This window comes from Candoia aspera, chromosome 4 (genome assembly GCF_035149785.1).
Source record: "Candoia aspera isolate rCanAsp1 chromosome 4, rCanAsp1.hap2, whole genome shotgun sequence".
NCBI classification, from domain to species: domain Eukaryota; kingdom Metazoa; phylum Chordata; class Lepidosauria; order Squamata; family Boidae; genus Candoia; species Candoia aspera.
The window spans coordinates 10,413,667-10,430,267 of NC_086156.1; the positions used below are offsets into that span (position 1 = coordinate 10,413,667).

The 16,601-nt window shown below is 38.9% G+C and overlaps 1 protein-coding gene across 5 annotated transcripts in view; it reads right to left on the minus strand.

The window, feature by feature from the left end:
* DIP2C (disco interacting protein 2 homolog C) overlaps positions 1-16,601 on the minus strand; it is a 258,599-nt gene that overhangs the window by 18,204 nt on the left and 223,794 nt on the right. For 4 of the 5 annotated variants that reach the window (XM_063303406.1, XM_063303405.1, XM_063303408.1 and 1 more), the window contains 10 exons: positions 15,279-15,480; positions 14,045-14,154; positions 13,148-13,228; positions 11,991-12,114; positions 10,978-11,099; positions 10,490-10,601; positions 10,292-10,401; positions 9,575-9,705; positions 5,847-6,015; positions 3,456-3,626 (listed from right to left, as the gene is read on the minus strand). In XM_063303406.1, the coding sequence (XP_063159476.1) occupies positions 3,456-3,626; positions 5,847-6,015; positions 9,575-9,705; positions 10,292-10,401; positions 10,490-10,601; positions 10,978-11,099; positions 11,991-12,114; positions 13,148-13,228; positions 14,045-14,154; positions 15,279-15,480 (1,332 nt within the window). Of the gene's footprint in view, positions 1-3,455; positions 3,627-5,846; positions 6,016-8,185; positions 8,295-9,574; positions 9,706-10,291; positions 10,402-10,489; positions 10,602-10,977; positions 11,100-11,990; positions 12,115-13,147; positions 13,229-14,044; positions 14,155-15,278; positions 15,481-16,601 lie in introns of those variants that run through there. The other variant, XR_010067928.1, reaches the window with a different exon arrangement.

The window sequence follows — 16,601 nt, forward strand, 5'->3', positions numbered from 1 at the left end:
AAAATTTTCTTCCCTTGACACTTCCCAGTCCAGGGCACTCCTGGCTGCTGCACGTAATCACACAAATCACGTGCACATCCCCACTCAAAGGTCTCCGGATTCCATCTAGTCTGTCCACTGCCGGGTGGATATTTTAGGGAACACAAAAATTCCCTACCTGCTTGCCCAGTTTCCCCAGCCCGTGAGGCTACAGCAGCAGGAATAGGGGGAGACGGGGAGAAGGAAAGACAGTAACACATGAAAAAAATAATAGTAAAGATAGTAATAATTGAAAAAGAAATGGAAGTTGAGAGGAAAATTAAGAGAATTATGCAAAAAGAGTAGACTAAAATAAAAGGAAAAACCATGTCCAATATAAGCATTTTATAAACTATAGACATCCTATCATTTAAAGGTCTAAAAATAAAAATAAATACATGGATAAATAAATAAGGTGGAAGTGTCTATTTTAGTAGAGCAAACAGGAGAGACAGAAGTATATAGCTTTTCCAATTTTTAACAAACAAGAGTTCAGCAATTTAAGAGACATTATAGATACTATTGTTTGAGGACATTGTGTGGCACTCTATTTTCAAATGAAACATGCTGTACTATACCTTAGCATTTCTCTAATTGCTGTACCTTTTTCAAAAGATTAAAATGAAGAAGAACACTTCATTGTTAAACCTGAAAAGTGCATCTGTGTGTAAGGGAAGGAACAAGTCACCCACCTTCAGAGGAATGTTCAACTCTACTTCATGATGGATCACTCTATCATGACCACCTGCCCCCCCATCATACATAAGTTTGTCTCCATGAATGAAATTGAGCCAGGGAGTTCTCCATTCCCCAATCTAAAGTGTAAATCTGCTAAGTAGTTTTAGTTATGCGGGTGCTGCTTCCCAAAGGCAAAAATGGAACATCCTGAACTATACCAATATCCTCTGCTTCATTATAAGTGTCAGCCCCACTACGTAGACTACTAGGCCATGAAATCAACTCCATAGGAAGTCTAAAACTACTTTTATTGAGATTGACTATATTAACAGAATCTTGCAAGTCTGATTGTTTGTTGTATATATGTTTGTCTGTTTATAAAGCTGAGTTCAAAGCAACTTCTGGAGGTTTACTTTTCTGAAATTTGAAATTAAATGAAATTGGAACAATCTCCTCAATTATTTCAACTATCTCAAACATTAGGCCCACATGGGCTCCTAGAAACCCTTCAGGTACAAGACAGTAAGCATACTTTAAGACCTTCTGAATGTGGAATAGTTAACTATGTTAATGCGATATGCACAAGGAAAGTCAGTCTCGAACAATCAATGTAATCTAGGACACTGTTCATAGCCAATGCTCATGATCTATTGAGCAGCCTAAGCAATGATCAATACTCCTCAAAGAGACTGATGGTTGCAAGTTTCTGTTGACAGCTTTAGTAATTTATTTATTATAGTTTTGGCACATTGCCACAGGTAGTGGATTTCTCCAGCTGTGTATCATCTCCACAGAAAGTTTATACACTTTGCCATATTAATATTTCTGATGGAAAATGACTAGTATGTTATTTCCATACCAAAAACTACTCAGCTTCAAGATGTATGGGCCAGTAACCAGCTAATAAGACCAATTCATCCCAGCTGTCACTGCCTCTCAAAGAAAGAAATTATTCTAACAGTGATATTAAAATAAATACCTAAACAAATACCAAGATTTGGCGATAAACATCCAATTTTTCAGGTATGTATCTGACGAGCACCATAGCACAATCTCCTTTCTCACTAACAAATGAAAATAACAGCATAATGTCCCCACAATGTTAACGCTGCTATTTCTTTAGAAAGACTGATTAATATAATATATGTATGTATACATCCATGGCATGGCATGCATGTTTGTAGGTCTTGAGTATTTCTTTATTTATAATTTTTGTAACCCACCCCAACTTGAAGTCCTTGGGTGGCGTACAACAAATTATCATGAAACTCGGAATGAGAATAAACTGTATGACTTAAAGCAAAACAGGCAGAGTTTGTGTCCATGATTGACTCTGCAGCTTGAATGCTTCTGATGTCTTTCTGAGGCTAACAGACTTCACTTCCATTTAGTATGTTGCCTCAGCATAACCACGTCACTCGCAAGAAGCCATTGTGTGATCAGAATGGCAGCATCTCTAAGAGATTTTATTACTGTTCCCCTTTATGTCATGGGATAGGGGTGCTAAGATTTAGAATTGAGTGCAATGCCCTCTGCCTCTATGCAACAAAGGAAGTACGGAAAAGAAAATCTGACTGTGAAAGTCAGAGATTGCAGAATCTTAGAATGCATGCAGGCAAGTAGTGTAAAACATGTGGCCAGTGGCATATTTGAATCTCTGCCCACTTTGCAAACCCACCCACTCTTTTGGCTGAATAAATATTTTCCCTATCAGGGCCAGGGAACTGTTGCCCAATGGTGCACACATCTGAAATCATATTGTGGAGAGAAGGATCAAGCCACATGTTTTCTCCAAGTGATGTGGCTGTTGGAAACTGGAAACTAAAATTACAAAGAAAAGAAGTCCAACAAGTGACATAAAACTAATGGACATAGTTATAAGTATAAAGTAAATACTAAAAAGTTACTGAAAAAAAATCCAAGAAGTATATCTCATTCTTAATATATGAAAAGAAAATGAAATGGGAACCATCAGAAAACAGGACTGGAACACGGAGCAGGAAAAGATAATGTTTTCCCACCCAAATAAATTTTTATTTGAAATGGATGAGGTTCACCTCCAGTTCTGCATAGTGGAAAAAATAATACAAGCCTATCTTATAAGATTGTAATACTAATAAAATGCTTATAAGATTTACTACTGTGATATGCAAATAACGTTTTACTCTCTAAAACACTATTATTAATGCTAAGTATTCCTACTAAATTCTGTCACTTTTTCCCCCAGAACAACATAAACCTGAGACTTCCAATAGGGTTGGACTTCAAAGACCCTAATGGCTAGGAACTCTGGGAGCCCAGGATATCAGGCAGGCTTCAGATTGGGACAAGTACATATGGACATTTAGTCCATTTCTGACACTAGCCACAATAACTGACTAACATTAAATGGTTTTAAGGCACTACATATATTCAAGTCCTTATTCTATTCACAAGAAAAAAAAAGATTCTGATGTATTGTGCATAAAGACTTGGGTTGACTTTTACAATTTACAAATTAAGGACTTTCATGCAGACTTTTACTGCATTGCTTTTCACACTGAGGGCACAATAAATGCTATAAATGTAACATGAAAGCATTATGGAGAAAGCTCATTAACAAAAATAGAAAAGGTGTATGTTTGCAGTATGAAAGAGGAACATCTACCCCTACATGCAATGATTAAGAAAGTAACAAGCTACCTTGAGTGAAACCTGGTTCTTTTCCTTTGAGGAAGGTCTGCTTTCACAATTTTTGCCAACAGGGGAGAAAGCCTTACCTGCAGACATATAGCCAGGTTAACTCTGCAGCCGAAGGATGTGCTGACAGCCCTGGGGTGGAGGCCCAGATCTTTAAAGAGCTTTGAAAAAGATTGCGTCAGAGCTATTCGGGGCCGTTCTTCTGCCACGACCACACATGTCCGCACCCTTGACAGGTCCAGCCCCCTTGCCTGGAAACAAGGCACAAACTCAGGTCACCCAAGGGTAGTGTTGACATTTAGACAGATCGTTATAATATTTTTTGAACCTCCGAGATTAAAAAAGAGAATCCAACAAGGTGCCTGCCATTCATTCAACCATTCTTTCAGAAGCAAATATATCTTCCTACAAAATATGGGACGGAGCAGAAATCTAAATCTATCTATAACAATGCCTTTCCTTTCTTTTCTTTATTTCAGAATTGAAATAGCAAAAACATCAGAAGCAGTAATGAACTCTGGGCTATGAAAAATCCATATTTTGGAATAAATGGGAATGTCATCATAACAGGCATCATAGACATTTTTGCCAATGTGGTTCCTCTAGATTTTTTAGACTTCTTTCTGTAATAGTTAGCTACAAATGATGGGACCTGAAGTCTAACCTACCTAGAATTCTGCATTAGGGAGTAGAGAGGGTTTATTATTTTTAGTTTACCTTAGTTTCTACAAGCCACACAAATTCAGTTCTTAAATTGTGAGCCTGTTTTGAACAGATATAGGATGGGGTAATAATTATAATGCAACTTTTTGTTAGCCATTCTGAATCCCATCTCTTAGAAAAGTGGGGGGAAAGGGACAGACTGGCTTAAAAACCTTCTCACATGCAACAAAACCTAAAAAGAGTCTTCACTGGAAAACTGAAAGTGTCTGAGCTCACATACACTGCTAAGCTATGATTTATTTAACTACAGTTTTACTCAATATATCACAATTGGCTAAATTCACACAATGTTCTTAAGCCAGTGTTCCCAACTTTGATGACTTCCAGGGGGTGTGACTTTCAACTCCCAGCCAGCATGGTTATTGCTGAGAATTCATCATGGTTGAAATTCATCCATCCAACACGAGACTGCCTTAAACCATATGTTCACAGCTTGCAAACTATAATATTTGGGTTCACATAACTCACTAAGCCTAAACAAATCAAACCATGTTATGGCTGTGTGTGATGCCTGCTCACTTTGCTGAGTGGGGATTGGATTTCTTCCCCTAAAGGCACCAGACTCCCTACCTTCACAAGAAGGAAATCTACTGATCTGAAAAGTCACATTTACAGGTGGCCCTGGGAAGGCTATGCAAGCCTCTAGTGATATGTAATAGAAAAAAAAAATATGAGGTTTATATGAATGTACCCTGAACAGCAAAGTACAGACACGAAAGGTGAACATCATGAAATAAATTTTCTTTGCAGCCCTGCACTCCGAAAATAATCAAGAAACAGCAGGTCAGAATGTTCCTGGAAAGCGGAATTCCACCTGCTCAACTGATTTGTCTCTTTTCTTTTCTTTGTTTCTTTCTTTAAAAGATTTATAGGGCCGCCCATCTTAAAAAAACTTTAAAAACTCTGGACGGCTCACAACAGTAAAACCAACAACTATAAAACAACAATAAAACAATAAAATGTAAAACGATCGAACAAAAACCCTGCACCTTAGTAATTCCTTTAGGATGCCCCACAGCAAGCTCCAATTACCGTCATTCCATTCTTTCTATTCTATTCTATCTTATCCTATCCCAGCACCTTGGTCCTGATGGCCTTCCGAAAGGCTAAAAGGGTGGGGGCCTGCCGAATTGCCAGGGGGAGGATGTTTCACAAGGTACATGCAGCCATGGAAAAGGCAGGCTTTTGAGATCCCACTAGGTGGCAGGATTTCAGGGAAGGGATCTGGAGCGTGCCTACCCTATCTGATCTAGTGGGATGGGCAGATATTCCTTAGGGAGAGGTGGTCCCACCAATAACCAGGTCCCATGACATGTAGGTGATAATCAGGACCTTGAATGGCACCCGGAAAGAAACTGGGAGCCAGTGCAGCTCATGCAATAGAGATGTAACATGGGCGAACCTATGAACACCCAATAGTGTGTGTGCTGCTGTGTTCTGGACCAGTTGTAATTTCCGAGCGGTCTTCAAGGGCAGCCCCATGTAATGTTCACTGCAGTAATCCAAACAGGAAGCGACTAAGGCATGAGTGACTGTGAGCAAGGCCTCCCAGTCCAGGACAGGGCACAACTGGCGCAGAAGATGGATCTGTGCAAAAGCCCCCCAGCCGTGCTTCTCCAGGAATGTGTTCCGATTCATAAAGACAATTACTCATCAGCAATATAAACAGTGATATCAAATGTGGAGGAGAAGACCAGGCAAAAGAGGCTGGAGGGAGGAAGGAAAAGGAGAGAACAAGGATTCCTCACCTTCAGAGATTCTGTTTGTGAACCAAGGCCCTTGGTGCAGAGCTCCATAACTGAGTAGGAACAAAAGGTATCTCTCACTTTGTACTGGCTCACAGCCAGAAGCCAAAGAGCAGGTGTAGTTTCCAATTCTGAGGGAGGAATTAAAATAGACTGGTGTCCTGAATAAACGCTGTAAAGATACAAGATTGGTTAATCCCATGACGAGAAATCTGTCTTGAGAAACCAGAAGATGGCAAATTGAAAAGGAAATTATTTCACAAACTTCAGGAAGGAGACAGCTCTCCCTAAGAGCTTTTAGCTCACAGATGGACAATCTGAAGCCCTCCAGATGTTGCTCAATTGGCTTCCAATTGCTCCATCAAGCACAGCCAATGGCCAGGGATACGGAGTACTAAAGTGCAGCAACTACCAGAGGGCCACAGTTTCCCCGTAGCTCATAAATCTTAGAAATGAAAATAGCAGCAAAAATGTATATTCCGGAGGAAAAAGTCAGAATAAGCTAGCTTTAAATCAGTTTATGGGGAAAGGGACCCAGTGGTCTGAATTTTATTCTGCTTACACCAGGTAGTTTTTCAATAGTAGCATGAAGATGGCAAGTTCCCTGTGATGAATTACTGCTGCTGTCAAGGATACTCCCTTGAGGAAATAGTCTTTAGCAAGCTACAGGATTCTTCTGCCCTGTGCCTCTGGGATTTGGAACAAAACATGGATTGACTGAGCAAGTGGTTCAATAGACCAGGTTTCTCACCTTGTGAGATGATTAACAGGTAACTTTATAGGAAGGGACACTAAAGTTGGTAAGGTACCTTGCTTTGCATACAAAAGATCCCATGTTTGACCACTGGGAGATAGCTTGGAAATTGTCACTTCCTTCTTGTGGAATGTCATCATATACAACTCTGAGATTTCCTGGTAGTTTGCAATTTAATTATAATTGGATCTGACCCTGCTTGGCTTTTCAAGATCAAGATAAGATAATGCTGCCATCTAGATGGGATATTTGCATATATACTTTTTCACAGAATGATAGAACTGGAAGACACTTTTTAAGCCACTGGAACAATCTCCTGCTCTTTGCAGAAATTCAGTTAAAAGCATCCCCAACAAACACCTATTTAGACCCTGTTTGAAACACCATTGTAAAGGGAATCTCTAATCTTGTTTTACTGGTTTATTATTTTGTTTCTGTGAATTACTATTTTTTAATTTGTTACAGATCTTCCCTCTTGGTGATATTTGCAGAAATGCAGTATTAAACAATTCAAACACAGCTTTTAAATCATCTCATGTTATAAACTCATGCTTTCAGTGGAATTTAAATGTGAATGACCTATGATCAGTTTGCGTACATGGCTGAAACCTAATCTTGCTAGGCAATACTTAAGCCATGATTTATCTTGATCATCATTTGTTGCATTTGCCACAAGGGCTGGATTCACACATTCCACCTAGCCAAAATCAAACAATGCTAAGGTGTGAATCTATTTTCTGTCAAGGCATATATAACTTGATCAAAATGGCTCTGGTTTATTAATATAAGTTCAGATAGAGTTTAGGAATAGTACCAGCCTTTCCTAACATTGGAAGGTGGGGAAGCCCACAGATTCAGTATTTTCTATACTGAACTGAAGCACTTTTTAAGGAATCCTTCCCAGGTCAATGTAGAAATGCTGTTAAAGGACCCTGGATCTTCTGCATGAAAAACAGTGCTCTCCCACCAAGTTTACAACCCTTATACCTCCAGCTAGTTTTGCAAAATTGTTTATCCAGAAGAAAATTTCAACTTTTTAGTTTAAAGACTGTCCAGGCAGTTCACAATTACACACATAAACATGAATATCAGTAAGTTGTAGCAGCTCAGGCTCCACATCAAAGAAATAAAACTTGGCCAAATTAAAAAACAAAAAAACCCAAAAAGGCCTTTGCCAGGTGCCCAAGACTTCAGAATTAATACCAAACTGAACAGCTGCTAGAATAAAAATATTAAGAGATGAGCTGCCAAAAAATCCTCCCAAACCCAAAAACATGGCAGGGAAAAAAAATGACATCACAACAAAGCCCAGCACAAACAGCTAAAAGATTTAGAAAGACTAGTATCCATGAACTCACGTTGGCCTGACAACTGTTGCTCTGCCCAGAATGCATCAATCTTTGACAAAGATCCCCAGGAAATCCTGCTGGAGTGGGTGGCCAATTGATAGGAATCTGGAGAATTTTTGATAGAGGTCTATTGCTCTGCTTTGCAAGGTTTCTTTTCATTATTATTTTATACCCTTCGGGACATAAAATAAAAACAAAAACAAAACTTTGCAAAACCACGCAATACAGCCGTGACTTACCAATGGGCTGGCTCCATGCTCCAAGGGGTTTTCCTTAGCAGTTTGGAAGTCTCAGAATGCTGCATTCTGGGACATCACAATGGAGCAGGCCAGCACAACTTCATAGCATCTATAACAGGGATAAACAGATGGTTTTATTTTATTATTATATTATATATAGATGTATATTTGGCTGCTTGTGCTCAGATTGCAAACCCTGGGTATCTAGGGTTCAATCCTTTTTTACACTCCTGTAGCAGTGATTGATAGCAATGATACCAAGCTGGAATAAAAACAACACTGTCCCAATGAGATACCCCTTTTTTAAAAGCACCAATTTAAATTTATTTCAAGTTTGTTTACACGATCAAGAGGTTCATCAGAAGTTTAAGAGAGCTGTAACCCATGAAATCAAGTTGTATCAACTCTATATATGTCCTATTGCCTACGCACCAAGTACAGAGGTAAGGATTCTATTCTAAAATGTATGCTAAGTTACAAAGTGTCTGTAATAGCCAACCATGAATGGTTTGCACATCCCTGTTTCTGTATATTAAAAGTTGGGAATGTAGTTTTTGTAGTAAGAAAAATCTTAGAAATTCCTAACAGAAATAGGAATAGAAACAGATGCTGAGGGGTTTTTTTGCTTTTTTTAGGAAACACTTTTGAAACAGTACTAATAAACAAGTTTGGCAGGAAACAAAAGTACATTTTGTGTTAAGCTTCAAATTGGCTTAAAATATTTAAGTTGGCAGTTGGGAGGAAGATGAACCGAAATCCTGCACACCGAGAGAAAATGGGCTGAAGGTCCTGAAGGACATGATTACCTTACTAGCCTCCCCCTTTCACATCCTTTTGCTAGCAACAAATAAATTATGGGCTTATGTTTCCCACTTTGGTATATACTAATAGCACACTCATTTAATGTCTGTGTAGCCAAAGTAGCATGATCCAAAGGGAGATATTAGCCAAGCAGAAATACCAAGATCTGTGGTTTAAAAAAAAAGTTATGGATATGATATTCCATTAAAAGCCCTCCAGTGAGAGTAAGTGACAGCATGGAATAGCTTGAAAAAACAAATGGCTGGCTTAAACTCTGAAGATGATTGCTCCACATTGTAATATTTTATTGTTAATAGCTCAAATACCTACTTGCTCAAATGTAACAAGACACTATGACTCTAATTCCATTTGGCCTCTACATTTTGCCTCTAGGAGTGATACGTTTGTCTTCAAACTTAAACCTAGCAGCCTTAATCCACTCTCTTTGTTCTGATATACCTGTTGATCATTTTCCCAGGATGTGGCACGTTTGATCCCCACCCTCCATACACAAACACGCAGAGTCCAGCAGTAACATCCTGCTGCTTCCAAAAGAGATGCTTGACAGTTCCTATCAGGAAAACCTACCTACAGAGGCACCAAAGGACAAACCCAAGTCCACAGTAGGGATCCAAACAGATAGCAACTTCTCTAGAAGGATAGAGTTCACACTGCAGCTTAATAGAACGACAAAAGGCACTAGTGGCTGCATGGGACATCTGGAAGAAGAAAACGGGGCAGTAATCAAAAGGATAAACTATGCCATTCTGCGGGTTTGCGTCTGAAGCACTGCCAGATCTTAAGTTAGTAACAGAATGAATAAAAATAATCATCCCCCCACCCATCTCCTGGAAACATATGCACATAGAATCCTTTCTACATAATTAAAATTAATATGTTGTCAAAGGAGAACAATCAGTGAACTAGACAAACAAAAAACAAATGGAGAGTGACTCATTGTGCTTTTGATTTCTAGGTTATCATCTGGAACTGCTGGAAATTTTGTGCAACCCTGAAGAGGATGGTAAAAATAGAGCAGTACTATAGAGGGCAGACATGGGTCAGTGAAAGACCACATGCTTGGCATGCAGAAAGTAAAACTCTCCCAATAGTGCCAGTTAAAGGATGTTCTACCATGTGAAAAATGAGAACTCAAAACAAGCTCTTGCTCTCTTGGCTTCATCCTAAGGCCACAAAATTAGGTACCTCCCATGCAAGCTACAGAAAAATTGACCAAGGGGACTTTTTTTTCCTGTGTTGTTCCTCCATATCCTCTCTTATCCAGCGTGAGTGTGTAATTCTTACCTTCACCCCTGCTAACATTCCAGTTGTAGATACACTGAAATCGAGATAAGCTAGCATGTCAGGATTAGAAGGTTTGAAGATCTGAGGAGGCCGTTTCTTTGGCAAATCATCTATGGAGAAAAATGGAGATGTGATTCTTGTGGCATTCTGAAAGATGCAAAAATTCATTAACTGAATGAAGAGGAAAACACAAAATACCTGTGTCTAATATAGGCGGCCATGTTCTGACATCCACTGCTGCGGCTGCCTCTCGAGACCGTAACAATTTACATATTAATTGTGTTGTCATTAAACAGGCAGAGCGACTAACCTGGGGGTTTCAGCAGAAAGAGAGAGGAAGAAAAGAGATTTAAATCTCTTCACATTAGAAGACAGTATATATTCACTTTTTATAAAGCACATCTTCACATATGCCAAACTTTTTCAAGTTTGGACATACAATACAGATCCCCCCCACCAAAGATACTCCACAATGATGTAGAATGCAGCCACTATACCTATTATATCCTCCAACCTTCAAAACAACTCCCCTCCCCTCACCCAACAGTTTTAATTCTTAACCCTTGTTATATTCCCGCACCACCAAATCTATTCCTTGTGGCCCCTGGAGGCTAAAAGTGCAACTCCAGACTGAAAAAGGCAATCCATGCATGTTCTAAGTTAATCATTATTAATGGCCCACTGACCTCCACAATCATCTTCACCGTGGGTAAGGTTGTTGCAATGTTCTGTGGGTGGGGAGGCCGAACTGTTATTGGCACACACCCCGCGTATAAACATCCATAAAATGCAGCGATCAGATCTATGCCTGGATGAAAAAAACAGATTTGGCTATGAGTGTGGGAGGAAACAAAATGAGAATCATTTCTAAAGACACCAATTGGGTTATCATAAATCCACCTTCCCTAAGCTGATGCTGTTCAGATGTGTTGGGAATACAACTGCCAGAAGTCCTACATTCAAATGGAGCTTTTAGGCTGCAATCTTATATCCACTTACCTAGGAGTAAGGACCACTGAACCCACTGGGGCTGACTTCTGAACAGACATGCATAAGATTGTGTTGTTAAAGAGAAAGAGAGAGGGAGAGAAAGAGAGACATGTACAGTTTACTTCTACTGAAATGATTTGAATTCATTTGGTTCTAGATGAGCAGGTTTCTCATATAATTGCGAATTGTATTTAGCTGCTGGAGGTGGAATTTGTTTCTCCAGCTCTCCATTGTATACTGAATAACCTGTACATGAAATTCAGCTCTATATCCCTCATGCTTGTGAGATAATGGGATTGTTTCTCCACTGTTACATAGCAATTCTATCCTGGAAGTTGGAGCATTAAGCAACTACATACTGAACATAGGATGAGGTTCTAGGCACATACTGAAGCACATTTGGTTGAAATCAATAAGGACAAGAGCAAATAAAAAGGTCAGGTATGCCTAAATCCCACTGAGAGCTATGGGAACAGTTGGTCTAACAGCCCATACACTGAAAGAAACACAGTTGTGAAAGAGCAATGAGAAACTTTGGGGTATAATCTTACAAATTCACTGTATATAGCAACCAGTAGGACGTATACATGAAGCAAAAATGCTTATAGCCTTCCAACTAATATTTACTATACTCTGTCAGTCAAAGGTTGTACATAGGACAGCAAAACTGTTAGAGAGTCACTACTAAAAGTACACTTGCACAACTTACCTGGTGGGTAGACTAAAGCAACATGGTCGCCATCTTGTAAGTGTCCCCTTTCCATCAACATTACAGCTATCTTTTCTGCTCGTTTATGTAGCTGGACACAGGTGAGAGAGTTTGCTATGGTCCCCTTCATTAAGTAAAAAAGGCAGAAACACAGAAGGAAAATTTTAATGTGCAGCTTTTTATTCATTAACGGAGTTATTGACCTTAGCCTCCAAATCTAGATCAGTGATATAAATGCCACACATTCATTTCATTTTAAGCAGGGAAAAAAAGAATAAAGGAAGCAAAATCTGTATCTTGATTAGGTCAGTTGAAAGCTAGATTTTAAAGCTTTTTGCCTGATTAACCTCAAAGTGAATTATGAGTTTTTCCAGAGATTCTTGCCCCTGCTGAAGAATTCTTTCAAAAAAAGTCAAAGTGAAATTTGTAAGGACACAGTGTGAAGAACTAATGTGTTGGCTCATTGGCAATCACCCTTTTCGAGTGGTGAGATGGTTTGAAGCAACTTCCAACACTGGCCTTAAAAAAAACCAACCCAAACAAACAGCTTGAGATTTTCCAAAAGTAAGAAACCATCAATGTCACACAGAGACATATCAAATTGCATGCCAAGCTGTACCATCTAAGGATAAAGTTTGTACAAGTCCATGTTCTAGACTATTATTTGTTTGTTTGTTTTATTCGCTTTGGTGCCACCCGATGCCAGAGCAACGCTAGGCAGTTCACAAGACGCTAAACAGAATCAAAACAACAGAATCAAAACAGACAGGCTGCAAAAAACAAACTAGAAAAGAACAAGATGGCAGACCCAGCAACAACCCGAACAGCCCACAACACCCAGCAGCCAGTGGGGCGCTCTAGTCTCCCTATCCAAAAGCCTGGGAGAACGGCCCGGTCTTTATGGTCCTCTGGAAGGACCAGGTGATTGTAGGATATTCCTTCGTCACTTCGAACTTGGTTTTGTATTTAATTCTTCTGAGTTGTATGTTGATTTATTATTATTATTTATTAAATGTATATGCTGCCTGACTCCCAGCGACTCTGTGTGATTTACAGATGATTTAAAACATGAAAACAAGACAGTAAAAACGACAAGAAACAAAACAGGGTAGAGATGGCAGACTTCCCCAAGATGCATAGCCAACAGAGATCCTTACCCTACAGTTGAGCAGTGTATAAAGCACGTGGTCAGGAGTTGTCTGTGCCCTCCACTGTAAGACTTCTGAGAGGAACAGGAACTGGTGGGGGGAACAGGATAAACAGCAAAAAAGAGAGAGACGAAACACAATTAGTTCTTTAAAAACCTTTCAGCTCCTAGAAAGAATTATCTCTTCTCTAAACTGTCAAACAGCTGCCAGTATGACAGATTCATTGATCTTATTCCTGTGAAGGAATAAATTTAAGGATGTTGAAGGTAAACATCTGAAAATACAAGCCTTTAAAAATCAGTAACATAAAATAAACTGCTGGGCTTTTTTTTTCAGTTAATCAACAGAGAATTCAATTAATTCATTGTTGTTCTATATAGACTGAAATTGTCCACAAACTTGGTAGAACTGATGTGATCAGGAACAATATCCAAGATATTTTTTGTATTGAATATTCACATTGCTAATCTGGTCTGTTTTAAATTCAACAACTATACATAAGGTGTACCAAGTTGAAAGATGCATAAACATATATCCAGAATTACATAAGACAAAAATAGCATCCTTGCATCAGATTTGTAACTGCCGCTTGGTATTGGTTATATATGGTTTAGAACAGGGTTCCTCAACCTTGGCAACTCTAAGCTGTGCGGACTTCAACTTCCAGAATTCCCCAGCCAATTCTGGGAGTTGAAGTCCGCACAGCTTAGAGTTGCCACGGTTGAGGAACCCTGGTTTAGAAAATATGTCTCTTGACATTGGTTATATATGGTTTAGAAAATACATCTCCTGATATAAATATCTGCTCTGAGTATATGGACTCTCATATTACCAGTCCCAAATGGAAGGAAATCTGTTGTAAGTATGCTCTTTATCCACCATTCTATGGAAGGCTTAGCGCTTTACCTTTCTAGCTTGATCGTTATCTTCTATTTGTCCCAAATCTCTGCCGCTTGCCTGTGCAATCCTTTTTCCAGAAACCAGATTCCCCACCATCACAGAGGCAGGACCAATTTCTACAGTATATCAGGAAGATGATAAAAAAAGAATTAAAAACTTCCTTTCCAGTGCAAAATTCATATTACTGTGCTTCCTCATCTAGAGTGAAACTATCTCATACAAAATCCTATGGAATATCTGCCATTTTGGCTGCAAATAACTGAGGCCACCCACAACAAAATTAAATTACTGGATTTCTTTGCTGTCAGATTTCTACAGCTCAGATCTTGTAGCTCCGATTTCCAAAATGTGTTCTTTGAAATCATAAGAGGAAATGAGACAGCGCTGGTCAGCAGGGACTTTTATCTTCTTTTATAATACTTTGGTAATCTCATCTAGCAATTGAGGAGCAGAGGAGATTAGCTGAACCCAGACAATTTGAGATAACCAATAAAACACGTTTTTTCAGATTTCCTCATTAATTGGGAGTCAGCAGAATTCTCAACCCCCAGAGCCTTTCCACAACGCAAACAAAACATGTAGCAGATTCATAGAAAAGGATCAACAGTCTGCACTATGAATTGGTTAAGAATAATTTTCTTGGAAATGGACCCCATTCTCCTGGATATAAAAGTGGTACAAGATACCAGGGTCATACTGAAAGATCTCTACTTGCTTTCCAGGCACAATTTAGAATACTGATGTTAATACAGCTTAGGTCTTACTATCTGAGGGATTGCTTCTCTATTTACCAACCTGTGTGGACTTGAAGATCTGCAGGAGAGGAAGATCTTACTCTCTGCCTAGTCTCTCAGAGGTTGCCTAATCTGGGCTTCCTCCTGCATCAATCCCAAACTATGGGAATGCTGGCCTTTGGGGTTGCAACAATGCCCTGACTTTCAGAAACCTGTAACAATGCCTTTCTTTTGCCAAACCTTTCTTGCTGAATTATCTGATTCTGTTTTAATTTCTACTTAGGTATTTTTCTGTGTTATAAGCTGCCTCGAGAGTCCTTTTCAAGCAGAAGGATGGCATATACATTAACCAAATAAAAAAATACCTAAAGCAGACCAATATTCCAATGACTAAATTAAAAGCTAACCAATACACAGAACACCCAACCAAACATGTCTTAAATTGTGAGGCAACCTAGCTGTTCTTATCAGCTGGTCACAACCCAAGAGGCAGCCATTAGACTTACCTGGTTGTTTCTGTCTTGGTTTAGGCAGGTTTGTAACACAGGTATGTGGACACATCAGTACATTACAGGGATGCAGTGCTCCTTCAAGGAAGAGCTGCTTCGTTTCTGATAAGTGGATTCCACCCAGAGGAGTCTTTGGGAGTGTGTTTGCTGGTACCAAGGCTAGGCAGTAAACCCCCACTTGGTGAATACTGTCTATAGCCTAGAAAAATATATATAAAAAAGAAGGAAGTTACTGTAAGGGTGGGAGCAGGATTGAGCTCATCTGCTCACAAGCATGCAGGTACCTCATAATCCATGTGGCAACAGAAAGGATTTGGAACTCCCTACTAAATATGGACTATGGTTGCATAATCATGTATCTATGATTAACTTAGCCATAGTTTGTGGTTGCTTCAAGTTCTTCTTCATGCAACAGAAAAACTAATCCTGCAGGCTGTGTTCATATGGCCCAATACTGCTAAAATTTGGAAGGTTAAATTGTAGTTCATTGTAGCATGTGAACCAAAGCTATCACATAATCTGAATTTAGAGGTAAAAACGGAAAGTTAAACCAGAAAAGGTAACTTAAATCATCAAGGAGATACATAATTCTTGACCAACTTCAACTTAAGGTTTGTTTTCACAAAGAGAAAACACATTAAAGCTAAAAACCCATGTTCTTTCTTTGCCTACTATGCAGAATTGCTGTACATTGCAAATCAAGACTAACTTTATCTAGAAGTATAAGAATTCAAGAGAAGAAAACATTAGAAAATTGTTCTTAGAATCATAGATTTTGAGCAGCTAAGATACACATTTTGATACAGAGGACTTTAAAGATCAATATTCAACTGAAGCCAGAACTTTTCCTTTTAGAACTAATGGATAAACAGTTAGAAAAAAATCATGGAAAATTATTTCAATACATGATTACTGTGGCGAGATTACTATATGCACAGAGGTGGAAAGATTCGCTACTACCCACTATGGAGGAATGGTTGGTGAAGTTGATAGACTTTGCTGAAATGAATAAATCGACTTCTTTGATTAGAGAAAAGTCATTATCTACATTTATTGATGACTGGAAGCATCTTATGGACCTTTTGTGTAAAAATGAAAAAAAAAAGAACTTGTGATTTATGGTTTTGATGATTAGATAGGATAGATTATAGAAAGAAGAGTGATATGATGTTTAAAAAGTGGATTTTCATAGCTAGTTTAATCCAAAATTAGAACAATGGTTCCAGGACAGATTAACCAAGATCATCTGGGCAGGAGTAAGAATTACTGTTTCACCTAGAGATCTTTTGCCTCTGTCAGCAAATGCCAATGGATGCTTAT